At 38.5% G+C, this 24,754-nt stretch overlaps 1 protein-coding gene across 1 annotated transcript in view; it reads right to left on the bottom strand.

Moving 5' to 3' along the window:
- The window catches only part of lamb1a (laminin, beta 1a), a 44,096-nt gene that overhangs the window by 18,505 nt on the left and 837 nt on the right, over positions 1-24,754 (bottom strand). Inside the window, exons 2-20 of the mRNA XM_056265024.1 lie at positions 24,548-24,720; positions 23,234-23,372; positions 20,097-20,170; positions 19,474-19,662; positions 19,321-19,384; positions 18,979-19,181; positions 15,478-15,598; positions 13,701-13,889; positions 12,307-12,483; positions 12,086-12,198; positions 10,855-10,934; positions 9,825-9,960; positions 9,584-9,742; positions 9,258-9,385; positions 5,523-5,643; positions 5,230-5,437; positions 2,007-2,150; positions 484-715; positions 247-410 (exon numbers count right to left, since the gene is read on the bottom strand). Coding sequence (XP_056120999.1) covers positions 247-410; positions 484-715; positions 2,007-2,150; positions 5,230-5,437; positions 5,523-5,643; positions 9,258-9,385; positions 9,584-9,742; positions 9,825-9,960; positions 10,855-10,934; positions 12,086-12,198; positions 12,307-12,483; positions 13,701-13,889; positions 15,478-15,598; positions 18,979-19,181; positions 19,321-19,384; positions 19,474-19,662; positions 20,097-20,170; positions 23,234-23,372; positions 24,548-24,720 — 2,814 coding nt within the window. The remainder of the gene's footprint in view (positions 1-246; positions 411-483; positions 716-2,006; positions 2,151-5,229; positions 5,438-5,522; positions 5,644-9,257; positions 9,386-9,583; positions 9,743-9,824; positions 9,961-10,854; positions 10,935-12,085; positions 12,199-12,306; positions 12,484-13,700; positions 13,890-15,477; positions 15,599-18,978; positions 19,182-19,320; positions 19,385-19,473; positions 19,663-20,096; positions 20,171-23,233; positions 23,373-24,547; positions 24,721-24,754) is intronic.

Here is a 24,754-nt window from a genome sequence, read left to right as displayed (position 1 = left end):
GATTTGCTGCTCAAGACACATTTCATATTATCATCAGTTATTTTAAATGGTAATAATATTTCATTCAAACTGTATTCTTGATAAAATAAATGCAGCCTGAGTGAGCAGAAGAGACCTTTCAAAAACATAAAAAATCTGGAAGATTCTACACTTTTATGACAAGTTCTGGCATGTGTCATGATAATGGAAATTTACAGTGTTCTTGACAGATGCTGTTATAAATCAAGTAAGATGTGTGGTGTTTACCTTTATATCCCTGGTTGCAGACACAGAACACCTGGTTGGATTCGAGACTCTTATAACAAGCGCCGGAGAACTGTCGGCCGCTGCCGGGACCGTCGGGACACATGCAGGGGCGGCAGTGGTCTCCAGAGCCCAGGACAGGGTCACCATAGTAGCCGTTCAAACACCTGCGGAAGTGATTTGATAAGTAAAAGCCTTTATTTCAACCTATAATGTTGAACAAAGAAAACGGTAACTAACCTCTCGCAGTTGTGGCCAGTGGTGTGGTCTCTGCAGGACAGACACTGTCCGGTGTGCGGGTCACACTGCTCAGCGTGGCCGTTGCATGTGCAGGGGCGACAGTTAGGGAAACCCCAGTGTCCAGGCAGACAGCGCTCACACTGCCGCCCATACGCTCCGGGGATACATTCACACTGACCTGTGGCCTCATGGCAGAAAGAGTGGACAGACCCTTCAGGACTGCAATCACATGCTAAAAAACAAGAGACCAGAATTACACTTGTGAAAGACATTTTAGGAATTGTCTATACATGGTGCAATCTATATTATAGACTAGTGTTGTCACGATACTGGATTTTGATACGATACCTTGAAAAATATCGATATTCGATACCTTTTTCGATACCATGGGGAAAACTGCCATATATACCGCCATACAGATAATTTGTTATTATATCATAATTATTTGATAATTTGGGTCATTTTGTTGTTCTAGCTTACACACAGCACAGGGAAGCTTAATGTGAATCATTGAAATACTTTTACAAAATAAAGACAAGTAAACAGTCAGTAATAAAAAAAGAACAAATAAACAAATTGCAAACGATAGCACAGATAAATACAATAGAATAAAGAGACAAATGAAAAACATGGCTTTAGCGAGTGATTTTCTCTTTGGTTTATTAGGCTGCTGTCACTTTAAGAGTTTATGCACTGATCCAATATACTGTTACACAACATCCGTTTTCTCTCAACTATTTACGTTCCAAAACTGACTGCATTTACCTGAATACTTGGCCAGACTGGCATTTTGGCATAATTTTGTATGTATTTGACCGTTTAAGCGCAATCAGCCACAAAAAGGAAGTCAATTTGGTACTCGCGAGCTGTTTGAGAGACGACTTTATGAGAGCGCCACTTATATAGATCTGTGTGTGTGTGTGTGTGTGCGTGTGCTTATGCTGTGAGCGCGAAACCTGTGGGAATGACTAACATTATGCTCAATACAAGCAAAATTCAAGCCGGAGCGAATGAGATGAATGAGTGACAGGAGGCGGGTGTGTGTCAATTCGCCGTCAGAGGGAAGAGAGAGGGAGAATGTGCAGATGGCATCAGTGTATCCATGCAGAAAAGGAGCATTGGAAGTGTTTCAGATATTTCAATATTGATACATATCGAAATAGTTTAACATTGTAAATATAGCAAAGTTTTTTCTATTTAAATTTTTTTTTTTTATGTAAATGTACACTGCATAATAAAAAACACTATACTTTGTGTTTCATTACCTTGGCATTACATTTAAAAAAAAACTATTAACGCTGCAGTGTGAGTGTTCCTAATACAACAGCTGAGGGAGTGACAGCAAATTTGACATTTATTTTTTTTCTGACCATCTGATATTTTTTCCTCTTTTGTAAAATCTGGAAGCTCCTGGAGAAAATAGGAATGCAAAAAATATATTTTCCGTTCACCACTGTAGTAGTTTACCCAACTATGACAAACCCCATAAATGTGAAAAGAGTCCACTGGCAAGTTGTACTTACGCCTGCATCCTTGCGGTCCAAAAAGGAAGGTAGACGGGGCGCACTTGTCGCAGTTCCTGCCAACCACGTTGGGGCGACACTGGCACTGCCCACCGCTGGGGTCACAAACAGTGCTGAGAGAGCCCTGCGGGTCACACTGGCAGGCTGAGAGAAGAGAAACATATTCAATATTAGCAATATTGAAATAATTGAATTTATCTGTTTGAGCATTTTCTTTCTAATTCATTTTCTTTTTCACTGAGTTATCCATCATTTCTCTGCATTTTTGAGATCGACCAATTATTTTTTTCTGATATTTATAGGTGGGATATGTGATTTTCTTTTTTGACCATTTGTTCAAAATCACTTGAAATCCTATTCCTAACCCACTTACAGCCACTGAGTTAGAAGCACTGACATGAAAATTAAGCAATTTAATCATCTGTGGAACGGGCAGGACTCGAAAAACTCCAGCCAATCATTTCCAAGACCACCTAGAATCATTGGACTGTAAGTGCGTCAATCAAACGGTCGTACCATACCCCCTCCCCCGCGTGTCCCCTTCGTGCGCATACTCAAAGCTGGTGACCCAGTCACAGTAAGTGCAAGTCGCCCCGGTACAGAGAGAGAGAGAGTGAGTGCAAGTTGCTTCCGTTTGGAGAATGCATGATTGCGTGTCCATGTTCTTCGAATGGGTGGAGTCAGGGCCAGCGTTGGAGGAAAGAAGGTAGGACCTTTTGAGTTGTGTATTTTCAAAATCTGCCGGCCGTTTTGCAAATCCCATACCCTACCTTTTAAGCATTTTTTCTTAATTGGATATCAATTTTGTTATCCATTCTCTCTGGTGGATGTGCACACCCCATAAATCACACTGAGATAATTCACCAAAGTTGAACATGGTGAACATGGGTTTACCAAGTAGAACATGTTCAGGGATCAACATCCTTGGATCCTTGAACAACATTCCAATCAACCAATCAAATATGAGGGATAGGTTTACAGTTCATGTCAAGTAAAGGCTTACAACCAGGGTTTGGTGCTCCTACATCAGTGTTATTCACCTATCATTTCCCTGTGATTTTATAAGGTTTAGGGGTAGGGATAGGGTTAGGACTACATTTTTGGACAGGAATGTTGTTCCAGGATTAACAAAATATGTTGATCCGGGAACATGTCTTACTTGGCAAAATCATGGCGACCGAAGTTAAACTCGACACCTCAGCGGCTCTGAGTTAAAATAACCTGCGTAAAAATTCTTGTTTAGTGACTTGGCATGTCATGTCACCATGAAAGACCTGAAAAATCCTGGGGACTTTTTGAGAAGTCACTGGTGCAGGCCAAAAGAGTCTGTAAGAAAATTTGTTCTAGTTCTTTAAACCAAGCTTCAGTACTAGAGGATTCTTCTTCGTCCTAGCGTTTGTCCCGCGCAGGTGCAGGGTCCGCTTTTTGGCAGGCTGCTCTCCATTTATTCCGGTTCGTAGTGTCCTCCGGGGCGACTTGCACGTCCTTCATTTCTTGCTTGATCCGGTCCATCCATCTCATCTTTGGGCGGCCACGTGGGCGATTACCGGATGGATCAAGGCGCATAGCTGTCTTCGCCACTGAGTTGTCATTGCTGCGTGTTACATGACCGTACCAGCGGAGACGGGGCTCAAGCATCTTTTCCGTAATCGGCACTATTCCCATCCGCTTCCTGACGTCGATGTTCCTGACGTGATCTAGCCTTGTCAGCCCGAGTGACCAGCGGAGCATACGCATTTCCATGGCGTGTAGGAGCTGGCCATGTTTGGCAGTCGCTGGCCAACATTCGGCTCCATACTAGAGGATTGCTAAAGCAGTAATAATGAGAAACTGAGGAGAAAAGTAGCAACACCACTAATGTAACCACTTTTTCATATTAGCGTGACAGTAGTTTTGCTAAAAAAAAGATGTCAGACGGTATAAAGAAATCTCAATGTTTTATGATCTTTTGATGATATGCGATATATCTCTAGATTTATATATTTGCTCTGAAATGGCTTTTCCCATTTTTTAATAATTTTTTTTTTTTTGCCAGGTAGATTACATATTTTGTACAAAAACTAAAACACAATTAAACATCTAGGTTTAAAAATAAATTAGTTTTCAGTTTTTTTAAATAAGACATTTTAAAATCTGAATTAATTGATCTCACCAACTGTAACACCATTTTTCCTGCTAAATATAAATCAGAGACAATATTAAAAGAGTTTTATTTGTTACAATTGGTGTAAATTTGTCTATTCAAGTTTAATGTAGTCACCATACTTGATACTGTTTATTCAAATACTACAATTAATTTGCCATTCTGTGTAATATACTGCTCCGATTAAATGATATCATCAGATTTATCATCAGATCGGTTATATATTTAAAAAGATTGTCTCTTTAAATAGCTTCAATGTATCTATTTATTAAAGTGTAGCCTTGAACTGTAGCTTACTTTTCCTAGAAAGGAGTTTGACTGTAGTTTTTACATTAAGTATCACGTGAAGCGTGACAAGTTACAGTTTCAAAGCATCTTAAAGGATGACGAACGCATCTTTCTAGTCGTACTGTAAATTTGATATGTTTGATTTTGTCATGTGGAGGTGAAGGTTTTCACACCGATATTTATAGTCAGCAAAGCTTTTGTTCTGATTTATGCCTCTAGCCATGTCTTTTGCTTTTCTTCTTGCCCTGACAGTCGATGAAATGGTAAAGCCTCAGACAGGAAGCATGTAAGGCAGTATAATTATGCCTGAGGCCCCGTTACAAGCTCTGACACGAGGCAGGAAAGCACCTCCGCTGACGGAGGAAAATGAAAGCTGAATGAATGATGACAGAATGAAGACTGGCACGTCTATCATAAAGGGAAAAGGGGATGCTTATGTGGTTAGAGAATGGAGCCAATCTCATGCGATGATGACAGAGTGAGCACTGTACGTGTGTGCACTTTAAACAACAGATCAAGTCGAAATGCCACATTTGATTATACACTGGAAAAAAATGATGATCAATAAGTTATGACAACATATGTTTTTACATTTACAAAATAAGTTAAGCAAGTTTAAACTTTTTTTATAAATTATACAAGATTCAAGTCATTTTTTTCAAGTCATTTAATGCAATTTAAGTTGAAATGACTTAAATTTGTAACTTTCTTATAGTGTAGAACTAGATTTTTTTTTTCTGAGGGGAAATTCTTAGCAAACATAACTAATCATTTGAATTGGTCTAGATGTACCTTTAACTCCCTGGTGCAGAAGAGCCGACACGCTGAATATGTAATTTCTGCAGATGTCGGTCATGGGGGTTTTCACCACAGCTTGGCTGTTCTCCAAACAGCGGTAGCGCTGGAAGGTTTCCCAGGCGCTGTTGGTCACCAAGTCCCCGGCCTCTGATCCAGAGCCAGAGAAAATATCCAGGTTTTTGCAGTGTGGCATGAGGACGATCTGAGGGCAAGGATCGAAATCGAACGATCAGCATTTGAGGATTCCAATGCAATTGAGACTTGTCTGTTTTGAGGGTAAAGCTTACCGAGTCGATGAGCGTGTATGGCGACTGCATATCGCTGAGAGCCGAGTATAGAGACAGACTCAAGCGCACGGTGTAGTTCAAGCCCTCTTCAAAACACACAGGCCTGGGCAGCACCACATACCTGATGGGTAAAACCAAGAGGATTCACTTTCTCAACACTCAAAGACATTGGCTTCCAAAACCTAGTGAGCTGCCTTCTATACACATTTAACATTCTTCGGCATGTTATCACGGTCAAAAGCAAGTCATTTCAAGAGATTTCCCCATGCAGATTTCACAGAAGTTCAAGGAACTCTGATTGTGTTACACAAACAGACTCAGCTCACAATTGATTGCAAGGGAGTTTTCCATTAGCATGTTGCTAAGCTAACAGCGTGATGCTTAAATAAGCATAAAAAATTATAGCACATAAATATTGAGTTTTAATTAGATGTAACTATTTTTTGTTCTTTTTATTATTAGTTTTTGTATGAAAAAAATATATCTATAATCAACATTTGTGGCAATGCATTCTGGGATTGCATTCTATGTAAAGGATACATGTGTCAGATTTATGTTCAGTTTAGCTCAGTTCATGGACTTTTAGTTTGTTTTTCCTCAGTTCCTGTTTTCCTTTGTTTGTATTCCCGCACTTCCTAGTTGCTATGGTGGTCACTGTCATTATTAGTTTGTTGAGTTCAGCTGTGTTTGATTAATAATCTTAAGTCACCATATAAGTTCTTCCCTCACAGTCTGTCATTGTTTGGTCACGTTTACGTTTATAGTGTATGTTGCTCTGCCTGTTATCATTAAAACTTCGTGTTGGAACTGTAATCTTATGCTGTGTCCCAATTCGCATACTATCCGTCCTAAATAGTATTCGAAAATAGAATTAGTACGTCCCAAATCGTAGTATGTTGAAATGAGTGTTCCAAATATACCCGGATGGTCTACTATATCCGGTCAGAATCCGAAGTGCAGATCGATGCGCACTCTAACGGCTAATATTGCCCACAACCCATCGCGTGTTGGACGAGGATTCGGTTAGAACTACAAACACGAGTAAAAAGTGTTCAAAAACTACAGACATGGAGGACAAGTGAGTCCGACGGTTATGTAGAGAGGTTTAGATAAAGGGGTTTGAGTGATTAATTATCAGTATCTAACCTGACGAAAATGTATTTATTCAATGTTGTCCACATTATATTGCATCTGCAGCAGCATTGTGAACTTTTGCAAAGATACGTTTAGCCTAGGGCTGCAACTAACGATTATTTTGATAATCGATTAATCGGACGATTATTTTTTCGATTAATCGATTAAAATAGTGTTACCTAAAACCCTAAATTAGGATATTTATGTGTAAAAGTGTACTTTAAAAAGTGCAAAAGCCACACATTGAGTTTTACAAATATCAATATTTGCATTGTTTTTAATGATAATTGCTGATGGCAAGTTGACAACCATGATTAATGTAAAAAATAAACATTTATATCCAACATATTGTTTTAACACAATTTTTGTTAAAACAAATTTACAGACATGTTGTTCAGATGTGAAGATATAAACTAAAAACATCTCAAATATATAATTCATTTAATTTTTATTTAAAATTAATTGAATTATAAGGATAATTTGTAAAAATAAATATAGAAAGACTGAAAACAAGCGTGTGAACATAGAGCCGCAGTAGATCGCGTTTGAAAAACAATTAAAACTTAATAGTAGACAAATGCTATATAAAGAGAACGGAATGGAGGTACGCAGCAAGCTAACAGGCTTGATTAAAAAGACAGGAAAAATGATGCATTAGTGCACAAACATTCGCTGAAAACCACTGAGTAGGCTACAGTGACTAAAAAACAATAATTTACTGCTGCTGTTATTAACTGCCTTTATATTTAGTGCTTTGCTTTGTAAAGACCGTTTTAATTTAATATTTCTGCGGTAGCACTATTTTAATCCATCACTTATGTTGCGAGCGAACTGATTGCGCAACCTGATGCTCGAGACGCAAAATGCAGACATCCCAAGTCTCCCGGAAGTTCTGGGAGTCACCCGCATATTGATAGCGGCTCGCAAATTAGTTCAAACTCCCGGGATTTGAGCACGCAAGCAAGAGCGCGCATGCGAGACAGAAGAGACTGTGCTCCAAACCGTGTAGCGCGAGCGCGCGGCAGAGCAACGGAGGGAGAGAGACCTTGCGTGTGTGCCTCATGAAGCGCGTGTAAGACAGAGAGCATCCTGATTGGCCTGTTTCAACCAATCACCAGTAAACGCTCCCCGTGACGTAGGCAGACCAACTAATCGATAATGACATTCGTTGACAACGATTTTCATAATCGATTATTATCGATTTTATCGATTAGTTGTTCCAGCCCTAGTTTAGCCATTAACTTTTAAATGCATTATTATATTCAAAATCCAAACATGATGAGAAGAGTCTCGGCATGAAAGACCCATGACTGGCAGATGAACGTGCTACAACATTTCTCTCCGAAACCGTAAGAAATTAACTTAGATTGAATGGAGGATTTTAACTGTGACGAGATGATTGACAGGGGAGTTTACGGTGACAGGATGCACGCGACAGATCTGTCCGTTAATGATGACGAAGTAGTATGTCCCAAAGCTTGCCTACTCTTTTGCTACACACTCAAAAGTATGTACTTTTTCTTCACAAAAAGAGTACATTCTTTTAGGGCGTAGTATAAGTAGGCGAATTGGGACGCAGCAATGGTCTTCGTCTCAATGGCCTTTCTGCAACCACCCGTGACGACATGAGATGCTGCCTTAAAATCTGGTCAAAATAAGCATAATCTTGCTCATTACCATTAGCAACATCCTTTCAGTGTTATTTTATAATTGTTTATATACTAGTATAGTTTTGAATGTGTATTTTTAATAAGCTTTTATTTTATATTTTCAGTTGTCAATTTTATTTGTATTTTTTTAAGTAATTTTGTTAGGTTTTGTCATTTTTATAAGTTTTTGTTAATATTACTATTTAGGCTGAATTTATTTTGATTTCAGTTTTAATTCAGGTTTAGTTTCTATTTATTTTCAGTTAGTAATTTTAGTGCTTCAGCTTAAACTTATTTCAGTTAGCTGTCAAAGCAACATTTCTAAGGTTTTCATCTAATATGTTTATTTTATTTTGGCTTTATTTCAATTACCAAAAGTGTTTTTAATCATTTTAGTTGAAGTTAATCATAATAACCCTGCAGCCTTTGCATCAGGAGCAAATCTACAGTATTATGACTTGAAATACTTCCTATGTAGGAAGCACACTAGTTATGCAGCACAGAGTTCTGTCATTATCGTTGTGGTGATGAAAGCGAATGTGCATCAGGTGGTTTTTCTTTCTTCTCTCACGATGCATCAGAAATCGAATACTTCCCTACTATATAGTATGTGAAAAAACTACGCCAACAGAGTAGTATGTCCAAATAGTATTAAAAAAATAGCTGGCGAAAAGTACCTGGATGAGCTACTACTTCTGTCGAGATTCTGAAGTGCGCATACCATGGACAGTTTACTATCCCATGAGGCCACGGGACAGGATTTGTGAATGGAAGTGAAGCGACGCAACTGACGCCGTAGGTCACATGACAGTAACAACATAACATAGTGGATGAATTTCATTCATACTCTCCAAATTCATACTATATAGACTGTACTTTTTAATGGTCGCAAAGAAAACTCAACTCAAGTGAACCTACTCAAACAGTACGTAGTTTCAAGAGTAGCACATACCTGGATCCAGGATGCAGAGACACCATCTGGTTGTCATCGTCGGGCATTGTGTTGGCACAGCGGCTGCCGGCGGTAATGACCTGAGGCCTGATGACAGTCATCAACACTTCTTCCCACTGCTCTGGCAGCTACAGACCATGAAAGAGCAAAAAGATGATGTAATGATGTGATGATCTGAACATGCCTGCTCACCCTTGAACTCAAGAGAGGACTGATGAAACACGTCCCAGCTGACTTCAGTTAGACATTACTAATCTTTAAGAGTCAAATGTCAATACAAGTATTATACAGTGTAATTAACACGACGCAATTGTAGAGGAAGTCACCTGAGGTTCATATCGGATGATGATGTCATACTCCATAGAGTGGGGAATGTTGTCAATGCTGAATTCAAGATAGGCACCTTCAGGAACATTCACAAAACCAATGCCAGTCCAAGTAGGGGATCTGTCTTGAGGGTGTGTTCTCGGGACAACGGTCACACCCTGCAGAGAGACGGGGAGATAATTGGGTCAACCATTGGGTCAAACGAGGACTTTGATAAATGGGAATAATGAAGACACCTACTGGTCCAAATTTGGCGTCCTCTGCTTCATAAGTGTAGTGGTCCAGAGCGATGAAGTAAAAACCAGATTCCACCTGGTCGCAGCGCCTGCCAAACATGTGCTCGCGACACTGGCACTGACCCGTTTCAGAAGAACAACTGGGAAATGAGAGGTTAAGAGGTTTAGATGGTTCGTCTGAATGGTCTTGAGAAAAATAACTCAGGAGGAAATATTCCACACTGACACGCACACATAGTCAAGATACAAAACCTGTGAGGAATGGCACCCAACTGATTGTTGGACTGCGGTTAAAGCCTGGCTTTGTAATTTATGTAAATAGTGTTTTCTTAATGGACGATATTGCCAGTTCAGGGCTTAATCTGGGACTAAGAAACTTTCTTTTTCATTGCTTTTTCAGGCCTCCTGCCAGTAGTTTCTCAACAGGCTGTTGCAACTTGTTAGAAGGACAGTGCAGTAGGAGTAGAAAGTACGTTTTTCTGAAGAATATGTGAGTGGTTTCTGCAGTTTTCGACAAGGTAAATTTCATACGTTTTAAGGCCTTTTAAAGACCATTATGAACGCAATTTAAGACCTCTCACGTCCTTTCACGTCAAAAAAAGTATGGAAAGTCCCAGAATTACTTGTAAAGTAAATTAATTTATTCACATTCAACATGAACATTCAACTGAATATGAAAATACAGAACTGTGTAACCAAGAAATTGATTAAAAAATAAATAAATAAACACCACATTAAGACACACTTCCTGGGCATGCTAAATAAAATATAAATAAATTCTGAAAGAAATTTAATAAATTCTGTCTGAGCTGCACAGTTTGCAGAGTAGTAAAATACGCCCAAAAAACATTTCCCAAAAAGCGTTTAGTTAAGTTTTAAATTAACAATTTAAAAGTAACGTTAACTATAATCCAATCAATAACCAATCGTATTTAAGACATTTTAAGGCCTAAAATTCGGATTCGACTTTTTAAGGACAGACTTTTTTTCAGGCAGAAAGTAGACCTTCATACAGAAGGAGTAGTTTTACTCACTGGTTGTTGATTGCACCACCATGATCACAGTCACATGGTCTGCAGCCATCCATATCGTTACTGAGACCCCAGTGCTGAGGCTATGAGCGAGAGAGAGAGAGAGAGAGAGAGAGAGAGAGAGAGAGAGAGAGAGAGAGAGAGAGAGAGAGAGAGAGAGAGAGAGAAGGGAGAGCCTTGTTAAAAGACCATTTCAACAGACAGACCTCACAAGAAACAAAATGTAAACAGCAGTTCTTAAAGGCAAGAGATCACATTTTTGTACAACAAAATGATAGAAATCTGTAAAAAATAAAATAAATGTATATATTTAATGCAAAATTAAAGGTTCAGTAAATTAAAGGTTCAGTAAGCATGTTCTGAGAATCACTGTTGATATTTGAAATCACCAAAGCAAATTTGCCTCTGTAAATTTGATAATCATTCTATGTAAAGGATACATGTGTCACATAAATGTGACACATGTATTATGACTTTTAGTTTGTTTTTCCTCAGTTCCTGTTTTCCTTTGTTTGTATTTGCCCTTATGAATTTGCCCTTATAAATATAATAACAAATATAAATGCCCCTATCCAAAAGGATCACACCCCTATCTTGATAGCTCCGCCCCCAAATTCATGAACACTATGCAGCACAGGCCCCTCCCCCCTCATGAGTGGACACGCCCCTTACTGCTGGTTGGCTACAAGTGAGTTTTGGTGCTCGGTCCGATCCACTTTCAATGGCGTTTCTCTGAAATAGCTTACTACACCTTTAAGCAATATTACATGAGCAAAAGTGCTTTTATAATAAATATCAGGGTTATTGGAACACTGACCAGACAATCAAATTCAAGCACTGGCACATACTTTTGTATAATTTACATTATAAAACGGATAGTTCAGGTCCTTGATTCTGATTGGTTAAGCCGCATTCAAAGCCATAGTAAATTACTCTGCAAACATACACCCTGTGACCTCATTACATCAATATTACTGCACCAAGTCTGCGTCTAAATTTTAAAGTAAATATTTTTATACTTTAAAGCAATAAGCCCTGTGAAGCTCCACCGCGTCGTGCCTGACAATAATGATCTGTTCACTGTAAGTCACGGCTTCTTGGTGCTTATTGCTTTATTATAAGCGTCACATTACTTACCATAAAAGTAAAATATTAAGTTTTTAAAATAAAATAATTTACAGTTTTATTGCGCAAAGACATATGAATTGACTCATAAAGTAAGCAGAACACCCACCAGACACTGGTCACAATTCCTTCCGGTAACCAGACGTTTACAATAGCAGTTTCCTGAGTCAGTATCGCATGGGCTTCCACCTGGAACTGTCCCCAAAGCATTGCACGTGCATGCTGGGTAACAACAACACAAGAACAGCTTATGAAGACCTTATTTTCACATTGACAAATTATTTGGATTTAGACTGATTAGTCGCTTTATTGTGTGAGGCATCGACTTACGCTGGCATCCCAGAGGGTCGTCGCTGAGTCCGTAATGGCCCTGTTTGCACTGGTCACAGCGCTCTCCCTCCACATTAGGCTTACAGCGGCACTGACCCGAAATCAGCCCGAGAGACACGTCTGTCAGCGGATCACAAACTCCGCCGTTCAGAGAGCCGACCGGATCACAGTTACAGGCTGGAAAAGAAATTCAGACAGCATACTTAAAGACAATGCGAGGAACTGTGGACAGCTGGGAAAACTAACAAACGAAGCCATGCTAGATCTTATGGTATATCAATGCAGCACAAGACAATTTAAATCATCTGTATCTCATTATATATAATAGTACAGTTTTTCAAAAGTAATTTGTTCCCCATCAGCACAACAATCTATTGGTAACACTTAACAATAAAATTGAGTTTGTTAACATTAATGCATTAACAAACAATGAACCATTTTAAGTCAGTAAAGACATTAATAATGTTACAAAAGATCTGTTTCAAATAAATGCGTTTTTTTCTTACTTTCAATTCATCAAAGAATCCTGAAATAAATGTATTACAGTTTCCACAACAAATATTAAGCAGTAAGAACTGTTTTTAACATGGATAATAATAAAAAACATTTATAATAATTGAGCACCAATAATAACTGATAATATTTGAGCAGCAAATCAGTATATTAGAATTATTCCTGAAGGATCATGAGACACTTTCATGTCACACTGAATATATTGAGTTTTACAATATATTCAAATAGAAAACAGTTATATTAAATTACAATATAACTGCTTTTACTGTATTTTTGATCAAATAAATGCAGCTTTAATGAGCAAAAGAGAATTATTTTTAAAAAGATTAAAATATCTTAAGTATTCCAAACGTTTGACAGGTGGTGTATTTTTGTTAATTCACGTTTGGTCATAATGCATTAAATAATGATAATTTATGCAACTTGAAATTGAAATGTTAAAAATGTATTTTGACACTGACATTAAATTAACATTAACCCAATTAATACATGTTTTTGTTGTTATTTCACATTTATTGTCGGATTAATGTTAATGAATCTTTTTGTAAACGGTTACCAAAGTTTGATGTAAAATTCACAGGCCGCATTTCTGCTTTGTGGTCAAAGGGTCCAAACTAAAAACCTCAGTCACCACAACAAAAGAGGAATGTGAAACCTTAGACCCGTGTGCTTTGAAAAAGGGCGGAGCTGTGTGGTGATGGACTACTTCAAAGCCCAGGTGTTTCTACTTTTTTGTGCCCAAATCTGCACAAGCAGAGATAAACAAAGAAACAGCTGGACCAGAATCACATCACAAACTAGACCAGACAGGTAGAGGAGAAGTAGATGGGGGGGGGGGGGGGGGGGACCTGACAGGAGAGGAAATGAGAGGGGACACGTACACTCGCAGATGTTGGGGTCGCGGATGTCTTTCTCCGGATGTTGGTAGAAGAATGGCTTGCACTGCTCGCACTTGTGACCCATGGTGTTGTGCTCGCAGCCTTCGCACACGCCACCGCTCACGTTACCCGAGGCCTGAAACACGGCCATGTCGAAATGACAGGAATCAGAGTGATGATTGCAGTTACACTCTGTAAAAGAAGCAAGACAAAGTTAGTGAGATAATGCAGATAATGGTAGATAACAGAGTAACAATTGTGCAACAAACTACAACAACGTTGTTTAAAAACTATAATGCGGTAAAATTTGTAAAACAAAGAACTACAACAACGTTGTTTAAAAACTATTTTGCAGTCATTTTCGACTATGTGGTTTTAAGGAGTTACAATAATCTCACAAAACATGTTAGTACTGTAAAAAAATCTTAACATCTTAAGAAATTAGAATACAGTAACAATGGTACAACAAAAAGAACAACGTTGTTTAGAAACTGTCATGTAAAAACAATCATATAACAAATAATTATGATAACGATGTTTAGAAACTATAATGCAGTAACATACTGTAGCACGTATATATATATATATATATATATATATATATATATATTTCATTAATAACTATTAATAAATATTACGTTTTTGGGTTTATACCACATAACAGTGTATAACCTGAACTAACCTTGTTTGTTATAGAAAGTTATTTTTAGATAAATTAATAGATCCTGACAAAAAAATAGCATGATTTCATTGGCCCATGATTTAACCCTCTGGGGTTCTTCGGGTCAAAAATGACCCGAAGCATTTAAATAAAAAAATGTTAAAAATCGTAGCTTCATCGAAATGGTCCAAAACTTGGTGACTTTTTTGGTACTTGGTATATGAACACCCAAAACAATTGGGGACAGGATTTGAAAAGTCTAAGTGGTCGTAAAAAAAATAGTCACACTCAGGGTCTTCGGGTCTAAAATGACCCGCATAGGAAATGAATGGGAAATTGGCAAAAATATGAAAATACAGAGTTTTTTTGTGCATACAATCTACCAAACAGCCAGGATGCAGAAAAAAAGCACACAGCAGTGAAGGGGTGAATCTCTTAAAACAATGGGTGACAAAATGCTTTCCATTTGTTCTCTTTATAATGCAATGTTCAGGTTTGAATGTATTATAAAGTAAAACTGCCACTTCAAATTACCATTTAAACCAACCAAAAAAAAATTATTTTTTTAAAAATTAAAAAAAATGACAAAAATAGTCTTTGAGAATCTGTTATTATATATTCAAATCAACAACCTGAAAAAAATTAAACAATATGTGAAAAAATCACTAGAGTGTTTCTACCATAGGTTTCTACAGAGAGCTGTAAATCCACTAGTGGTAAAAATGTGCTATTGCGTGATAAAAATGCTGAGTGTGTCCACCAGATGGCTCCGATCTCATTTCAAAAATTGCTTTCATGAGGCCTAGACTTGACTCTAAAATGAAATACAGCTTTAATAATTTTTTTTAATTTATTATATATATATATACATTTTCTATTATATTCAATTGGAAAAAATGGGTCTTAATTATTGCATAAATATTAATTATAAATCATAAAATTATCTCAAAACACCAAAAAAGAAAAGAAAAAATATTATTGAACAAAAATATATTTCATTGATTTTACTCAAATAAAATGTATCTTAATGCCGCCCTCCGGGACATTTTTGACCCGAAAGTCCTGAGTGTGAGTCTAAAATGAAGAACCCCAGAGGGTTAACGTAGCATAACATCATACTTTTACAGGCGTTGGTGTTACGTCCCTCGGCGGGCCTCCAAGGCAGGTCATGGTAAAAGTCCTGACACCGCTCACAGTTCAGACCCATGGTGTTGTGATTACACATACAATGGCCATGGACCTACGGCAAAAGCAGACATAATAATGATAACCAATAACAAAACACTCAAATTAATTGTAATGAAACTGACACTATCTGGAATAGGATGTTTAAATGCACCAAACAATATAAACAGAAGAGAAGATGAAAATTCGGGGAGCCAACTTCTAATTGAAATGTTTTGTGAAAAGCTTTTTACAACAGAAACTTGGATAAAAGATGCAGTTGCTCAGAACATACAAATCCGTCCCTAAACCAGATGGCAACAGGAGATGTTTATACTGGATGCATCTGGTCTATATTAAACAAACTCCAGCTTTGGTACATACACAGATCTAGACACAGTCTATGTGAGCTTTCATAGAACTGCTTCGTACCTGGAGAAAATCTAGGGTCATTTAGTGCAAGAAAATGTACTGACATTGAGATCTGGATGTATTTTCAGTTCATTACTTTGTAAGGGCTGCAACAGACTGAGACGCATTTCAGACAGATTGCAAACAGAGGAGTCAGCAGACTAAACAGGAACATTGTTCCTTTGGTGTATTTTGTTTTCGTCTCTAAAAATCTTTGATATACAACCGCAAAAACACATGCTACAAACATAAATGAAACAAAACCAAAAAAGGTTCGTAAACAAGACACTCGACAAGACCCTCTGCATGCATTTTCTCTGCCACATGATTATTTGCACTGTAAACCATTCAATAATGAAACCATGAGACGGTCCACATACTTTCATAGTAATGTGAAACAGATCCAGACTGAATTAGCAGCAGACTGTGATGAAAGTTCAAAAGATTTCTTTCCGTGACAAATGTGTGTGAGATGTTTTCTTCAAAACAGAGGTTAAAAAAGCCACAAGAAATGTCTGATGCATTTACATTTGGCATAAATCAAAAACTACTTCCTTTTAAATTTGCTGTATTTATTTCCTATTCATTGTCATATAATACCGCATTCAATTTTCATAATTTCTTGCCATTTGTGATGTGATAAAAAGTGTAAAATGGAGCTGGGAGTAATACATTGAAAATAGTCAAAAACACAATTAGTATAAATCAAATATAACAATAAGTAATATAAATATTACAATATATATATATATATATATATATATATATATATATTTTTATCTAAAAATAATAATAGTGAACTATATAAAAAAAGTACTAATAACTTACTTAACGTACCCCTATTATGCTTTTTAGGATATTACCTTTCATGTAGTGTGTAATATAGCTGTTCGTGAATGTAAAAGATTTTGCAAAGTTTCAAAGATCAAAGTGCAGATACATGGAGTTATTGTCTCACAAAAGAAAGACCCACTTCTGAACTGCCTGAAACAAGTCGTCAGTAATTCAAGCTCGAACCTGGGTAGGTTTGAAACAAATTTGCATAATGCCAGTCTATGGTCTTCATTGGCTGCCCGCGAACAACATGTACTTTGACCCTCAAACACTGTAGTTGTAGCTAAGACTAGAAGAGTTTGGTTCATTCATGATGTTGTCATGTCGAGAACATGCTGTTTCCATGCACTTCCAAAAGATGAGGACTCGAGCTCGAATTGATATGACAAAACCGATCCCATTGTTACTGTTCGTATCATTGTGTATTAGGGGTGGAACGGTACACAGAAGTCACGGTTCGGTTCATACCTCGGTTCAGACGTCACGGTTCGGTACGATTTCGGTACAATGGAGTGAATAGCAAAACAAAAATATAGAAGGCTTTTTATATAAATGTCTTAAGCCTTGTATTTTTTAAATAAGTTTTATTAATAAAGGCATATAACCAGTTTATTTGTAGTGCACTGACAATAGTTTTATATAATTAGTTTATTAATTAAATTATTAAAAAGACGAAAAGACCTTGAGATATGTTTGGTAATTGTACCTGAATGAATTTAAAATTTATTTGCTATTTCAGATCAATATATTTGTTTCCTTCATTTTAATTAACCCTAACTTTATCCCTCATCTGAATTATAAATAATTGATTTCCGTATAAAATAATACTACCACTAAAAACTTTTGTCAACAGTTGTAGGTTACAGTTTGATAAGAGTTTAGAGTGTGACAAAAGCACAATGTTGTGTTTTATTGCGAGTGTACACAAATATAAGTAAACAATTTGCAGTTTTAATGATGTCCTGTATGAAAAAAATGACGGAGTATGTTTTTATGTTTCCACTGTTTGATCGCCCGTGCCTCTCTCACACACACACGCACACAGTTCGATCGCGCGATTCGCGCCCGCGCCTGCCTCTCTCTCTCTCTCTCTCTCTCTCTCTCTCTCTCTCTCTCTCTCTCTCTCGCACGCGCGCGCACACACACACACACACACAGTTCGATCGCGCGATTCGCGCCCGCGCCTCTCTCTCTCTCTCTCGCACGCGCGCGCACACACACACACACACTGTTAATCGCGCCTCTCTCTCTCTCTCTCTCTCTCTCGCGCACACACACACACACACACACTCCAGCATTGCAATCTTGATCGCAGCCTGTTCATTGCTGCGTTCACAGTCACACCAAAAGCGAATAGAGCGAAATTTATCGCTATTTAAGAGTTTTTTATTTTATTTGTACCATGTATTCTCCGTGCAAATTCGTGCACCAAACCGTGACGCCCGTACCGTTTCGGTTCAATACGAATACATGTACCGTTCCACCCCTACTGTGTATCAAGCGCTGAGGAAGATCCAGAGCTGAAATTCAGATATGGTAATGGGTGTTTATTTTCTGACACGCTCTGTAAGAGCCATCTGACCAATCAGAGCAGAGTAGACCAATCACAACAGAGCAGAGTAGACCAATCACAACAGAGCAGAGTAGACCAATCACAACAGAGAAGAGTAGACCAATCACAACAGACTGGGCCATCTGACCAATCAGAGCAGAGTAGACCAATCACAACAGAATGGGCCATCTGACCAATCAGAGCAGAGTAGACCAAACACAACAGACTGGGCCATCTGACCAATCAGAGCAGAGTAGACCAATCACAACAGACTGGCCATCTGACCAATAAAAGCAGAGTAGGCCAATCACAACAGAGCAGAGTAGACCAATCACAACAGACTGGGCCCTCTGACCAATCAAAGCAGAGTAGACCAATCACAACAGACTGGGCCATCTGACCAATCAAAGCAGAGTAGGCTCTCAGAAAGGAGGGGTTTAGAGAGACTGAATCCTTTATCGAACCGTTTCAGACACTGTGAGAAAAGAGCTGATGCTGCACTGTATATTATGAGAAAATTAAGGTGTTTTTGACCATGGGTGCATGTAAACCTATTGTAGGAGACCTTTAAAACAAAACTAGGAGCCTCTAAAATAGCATAATAGGGGTGCTTTAAATTACAATAACAAATGGCTTTTGCATGGCTTGATAAAACATACCATGCCTTCCATGGCCTCTTCAGATCCATCGACGGGGGCGCATTCAGATGCGTGTCCATAGCAAAAACAGTTTCCTCTGACCACCATGTCGTAGATTGAGTAGTAGTACTTCTCCTTGATCTCTATACGTGAGTCCAGAAGGTTGTCCCCGAGAGTGTGCAGCCTAGTGAACTTCACTCTCAGATTAGTGATCTTTAACATGTCTATAGAAGGGAAACGTAAATTATAGAAAGCAAGAAGTTAGAAATACAACCATTTGGTTGGTCCGTTAGCCCACTTAACGACAAAGATGTATGTTTTTTTAAGAAAAGGTCACTGCTTGTGTTTCGTTTATGTCCTTACTTTGGATTCTGGGGCTGTAGGGGTCATCAATCCTGAAGACTGGATCCAAAACCCTAAAGATGACCTTCAGAACCAAAAGAAACAAGAGTCAATGAAAAATCCAGTATTTAAGGCGGTATTCACCAGAAGTGCAGTAAATTTCCAGACGCTCACCTCGCCCTCAGTTGAGGGTTCAATGTCAGAGTAGCGAGAATCACAGATGACATCATCAACTTTGGCCATGGGTCCTTGAGAGACGAAGGGGAAGGAGGATTCGCAGTCATAAGCAAAGTAACGGTACACTTGCCAAGTCTTGCCAAAGTCCGAAGAACGCTCGATCACCATGGCAGCCGGTCGAAATGTCTATAGAGAGAGAGAGCACAATTGGACATTGCAAACTTGGGGTCAATACTTCCAATATTGATGATATCCCGTATCATCAGGATTGATCCTTACATAATATCTATACTTATTTTTTGGTTACACTTTATTTTAAGGTGAAGCTGTTACAGGGTATTTACACAAATTATGCTGAAGTGAGATCATGCCGAAATGTAATCTTTAGCTGAAGCATTCCATCGGTCTCAGTCGGCTGCACAGCTGGGTTTATCCCAGACCTCCCACGGCTCCCACACACAGAGCAACACTTCCCCCCCTGCCAGCAAAATCCACATCAACCCCCCTTTCCTTCCCACATTCTCTCTTAACGACCTCAAATCTCACCTCAGCCCGGGGCTGTGGCGACACCTTCCCCCTAAACGCACATCACCAACTGCCTCTGTCCCCTAAGCACTTACTTTAAAGGTCATGATGAGGTGGGTGAAGTGGAACTCTGCCTCAAGGTTCAACTGGATTGTGACGTTCTCCAGGCCTGAGAAAGAGGAAAAAGACATCAAGAAAGAGAGTCCAGTCAAAGGGTTGTATTTATCCACAATTATTAATGCACTTCCATTTGTTAACTGCCAGATATCACTCTTAAAAAATAAAGGTTCTTTATTGGCCTCTATGGTTCCATGAAGAACATTTCCATTCTTTCCAGTTTTTATGGTTTCAGGTCTGAGATTTGTTCTGTCCCTACTGGTGTCCCCCAGGGTTCAATTATAGGCCCCTTACTTTTTAGCATTAATAATAGCATGTTTCCTTTTGGATTGCTCTTAAGTTCACTCTGGCTTTATTATCCATTTTACGCAGACCATACTCAGATTTACAGTATATCCACTCTAAACCTGGTCAAAATGTTTCTTTTCTCTCACACTGCATTTTTGAGATAAAAATATGTATGACCCAAATGTTTCTGTTTCAAGACTGAGGTCATGCTAATTAGCTCTCCTCATCAGCTTCGTAAAGTTGGTTCACTAATTTGAAATGTGGATGTGGCTCTGTTTTGGAGTTACTAAATTAAAAAAATTATGAGTTATACTTTGTTTCCAGTACAAATTACACAATTTCACCAGGAACATCTGCAGCTTGTACATTAAAAAGCAATGCATAATTGCTCTAATAGTACTTCAGAACTCTGCTGCTCTATGGTTACACTGCTTTTTTATTGGTAAAGTGCTTTGAGGGTCTATACACATAAAAAATAAGAATAAACAGAGTCATATCTTTAATTAAGTAGGAGTTTCCCCCCAGTATTCCCAGGCCTTTGGTCCAGTTGGCAGCTGTATCTCTCATGGGTAAGTACTTCTCTGTCCTCCTACCACATACTCTCTCCTAAACCATACATTCACAGGCTTCTCTGGTTGCATTCATGTTCCTTGTTTCCTGGCCCGCTACATTTCACACTCCTCCACTGCAATAACCAGTAAATCTCTGGATTTCCATTTCCTCTGTCTGTTCATGTAATTGAGGAACATATGGCTTGTAGAAACTGTACATTCTAACAGCTTGGAACAGCTGAACCTTCTCCTTTTGGCTAAAGATGTTTCGTAACTCATCTGAGTGGCTTCATTGGACGTAGAATAATGGGAGCGTTCCCAGGTAAAATATACTTGTTTTAGGGGCCGTTTACGCAACACTGTTTTCAACTAAAAATGGAAAACTTTGAATGCGTTTTGGCCTTTCATTTACACGACAACGACGATTCGGGGGCCTAAAAATGCAAACCTTTGAAAACAGGTTTCAAAGTGCAGGGTTTTGAAAATGATAGGCTACCATTATAGTCTCAGTGTAAACTACAAAAACTCTAATCTGTGAAAATGGTGACGTCATGCGCGTGCGTATTATGTGTAAAAGATTTTAGAAATGTACCCAATGTGTTCATATTGATTTCATAGGATTTTGAAAACTGTTTATGTGTGTATATGTGTTGTAACCATCAACTAAAAACATATTTTCCTTACACCATGAATAGTATATTTAATACTAATACAGTGTTTGAGTGTGAGTGTCTTAATAATCATAATAATGCCCAGCCCTGTTTGTTTGAACCGGTTTGAACCGCGAGAGGCGTCAATTGCCATCATTACGTTGTGCGTCAAGTTCAAGGGATTACTCTTTTGGCGTAAATCGATGTGTACGGTCGTCTGCCGGAAGCTAGTTATTTTAGTCGATAAAGTTTTAAATATGGATATTTTTCTTGCACGAACACATCGCTTCACTTCAGAAGACCTTTATTATATATATATATATATATATATATATATATATATATATATATATATATATATATATATATATATATATATATATATAATTATATATTAGTACATTATAAGAATAAATTTGATACATTAAAAAAAAAAAATTGTGACATTTATCTCATCCTGTTCAGTATAACATTTTTGAGAGAAAAGTTCTTTCAACACCATCAGAAGGAAAAAAAACTGTCATTTTCCCAAGGGAAAAAGAGTTGTCATTCCACACTTTAAAGACGGGTCATCACCTTAACTGGTCAGCAATTACACAACTGCTTTGAAGTTGTTAGTGCCTTCATTGGTCTGATTATAGGGGAACTAACGGACACACTAATGAGAGAGAGTTCCCTATAATAAGTGTTTCACTGCCTTCCTATGTTCCCATGAGAACTATACGGGTAGTGCAGTCTTTCATACTTTAGGGGCTTTCGCACCGGAGGAACCTTTTCATAGTTCCTAGAACTATTGGCGGAAGTACCCGGATGTCGGCGTGTTCGCACCGCAGGAACTATGAACGATTTTAGTTCTAGGAACTCTTTTGGAGGAACTAATTTAGCTCCTACTTCAGAGTAGGGTCTAAACCAGCGCTATAGGAACTATCCGTGACGGATTGGCCGAACGCACGCGAAACACCAGCACCCGCCATTTTTTGTTTTTTTAAAAGCCATGTAAATACACAGATTATAGCCTATATATTTACTTCACTAACTAACTCTATGAACATGGAAAACAGTGATAGATGGGCCTCTTAACCTTTACGCTAAGGAGAAAATCCAACATAACTTTGAGGGGACCAAGCGAAACATGATCATGTATTTCTGCTCAGCTAGCAACACTGGGCATCAACACAGCATACGCTTATAACTTTTCATATACTGTCTCCTTTTATGTATAATAGTTCTATCTAATAACGTATTATTCAACGTATATACGACAATTCAGATCGTAACCTAATGAACACGGAGAATGCGAGCACTCCTTTGTTTGCTCAGACTCTGCCGTTCTCAAAATGAAGGTCCGCCACCCACGCTGTCAAAATAAAAGTCACAACAACAAAAAAGTCACAGCGCGGCTTACGTCACTTCAGAGTGTTCCTACTGGCGGTGCGAATGCAACAGGAAAAGGTTCCTATGGGAGCCATTAGTTTCTATAGGTTAGTTCCTAGAACTAAGTTCCTAGAACTATCCGGTGCGAAAGCCCCTCTTGACTGAGCAAACACTTAAAATGGTACTGAACATTGGTATTGAAAAGGAAAAAAGATGAGCAATTGTCTTGTTTGGAGTCACAGCTCAACTCACCATTTTCCGACTGCCACCAAGTCTTGAGGCGGTTCGGAGCAAACGTAGTCACAACATTTTCAATTCCATGGCTGGTTACTTGGTGCATACTCTCATCGTAGGTCTCCCTGGAATCGCACACAAAGCACTTCTTCTCTTCCTGTGATGGAGGGGGTGGGAAAACCAGATAATGTCAATTGCATTCTTGTGACACAAGAAGTTCTCCAAATGAAATGAATGACTGACTGTAAAGATCTCCGAGATACCAAAGCAAGTCAACCCACTTGGTCTGATTTACATTACGCAGCTTTTTCAAAGTCTGATGACCTACAAAGAGCATTGGTTGCATGTGCTCTCCAGATGTTAAGAGTTGCTTTGGGACATTTTTCTCTTCATTAAAAACCTATTAAAGCAATTTAGTTCTCTTGAGGGGAATTAGCTTGAAGTTGGGACATATATGGAGTTGTAATTGTGGCCAGCGCATTAAAATGAGTTCCTTTCTACCTCCGCCTCATAACCGCCATTTGACCTCTCGAGGACATCACCACCACCATTTTAATGACTGTCTGCATGCCATGAGCTCCAACTCAAAATATTGCACTGCAAAGGTTTGTCTTTGATGACACCACCTAGCTTTAAGTGATTAAACGTGAAGAGATGAAGGTAAACTGAAGACTGGTGATCAAAAGACCTGATACAATGGTTTAAAGCAAATTCTTGGTCTCGAGACAAGACTCAGAAGCAATTATCTCTGTTATGGTGTGGCATGAGTGATTATAACTCAGACATAGCATCAATGAACCTCTATAAACCTGCAGGTTGCAGTTTTGAAGATTCAGAAGACCCTCATAACATTTTCAATGGACCTACGTAAAACATTTTAAGGCGTTTTGTCTAGAAGGAAGTCGTCTAGACATTCAAAGGTCACAGGTCCCGAAACAAATCTCTACAGACAAACATAACTTCATGTTCCAAAAACACCCACATGAAATAACAGGACTGCAATAAAGCTCTTTCTGAAGATGTTCCAGATAAAAGCCCCGAGGGGTGCAGGGAGAAATAAAAACACAAATCCTCAATTGTGGTATTGAAATATAATTATCAGGCCAAATATAGAGCCCACAGGGGTGCGGTTTTAATTTCGAATGAACATATATCAGTTGACATCATGACGTTAACATAAAATGAATGCTTATCTTTGCAAGTCCTTATAATTTCCACCACTATGGAATGATGTTAGCTCATCATTCAAAGTCAGTGTTTCTGAGCCTTTTGTTCAATGGCAAAACATCTGCATTTATTCAAAAGCGTTTTGAGATGCAGCACATAGGTTACCTGCAAATGACTGACGATACAAAAGGGCTCAGGTTTATGGAGTCCGCATGTTGAGGTGGCCGAGAGTTGGTCAGCTCTTCCAATGAGAAGATCTCCTGTGGCAGGATAACAGCTGCCCTCTGTGCAAACATCTCCCAGCTCAGGCACATCCGCAAGAGCCCATGCCCCTAGAACTTTGTGGAAGAAAAACCTTTATATGCATTTGTA

Source organism: Rhinichthys klamathensis, unplaced genomic scaffold (assembly GCF_029890125.1).
Source record: "Rhinichthys klamathensis goyatoka isolate OS25496 unplaced genomic scaffold, OSU_Roscu_1.1 h1tg000228l_1, whole genome shotgun sequence".
Taxonomy (NCBI): Eukaryota; Metazoa; Chordata; class Actinopteri; order Cypriniformes; family Leuciscidae; genus Rhinichthys; species Rhinichthys klamathensis.
Note: the sequence above shows the minus strand (reverse complement) of the source record. Positions and strands in the feature narration are given on the sequence as shown.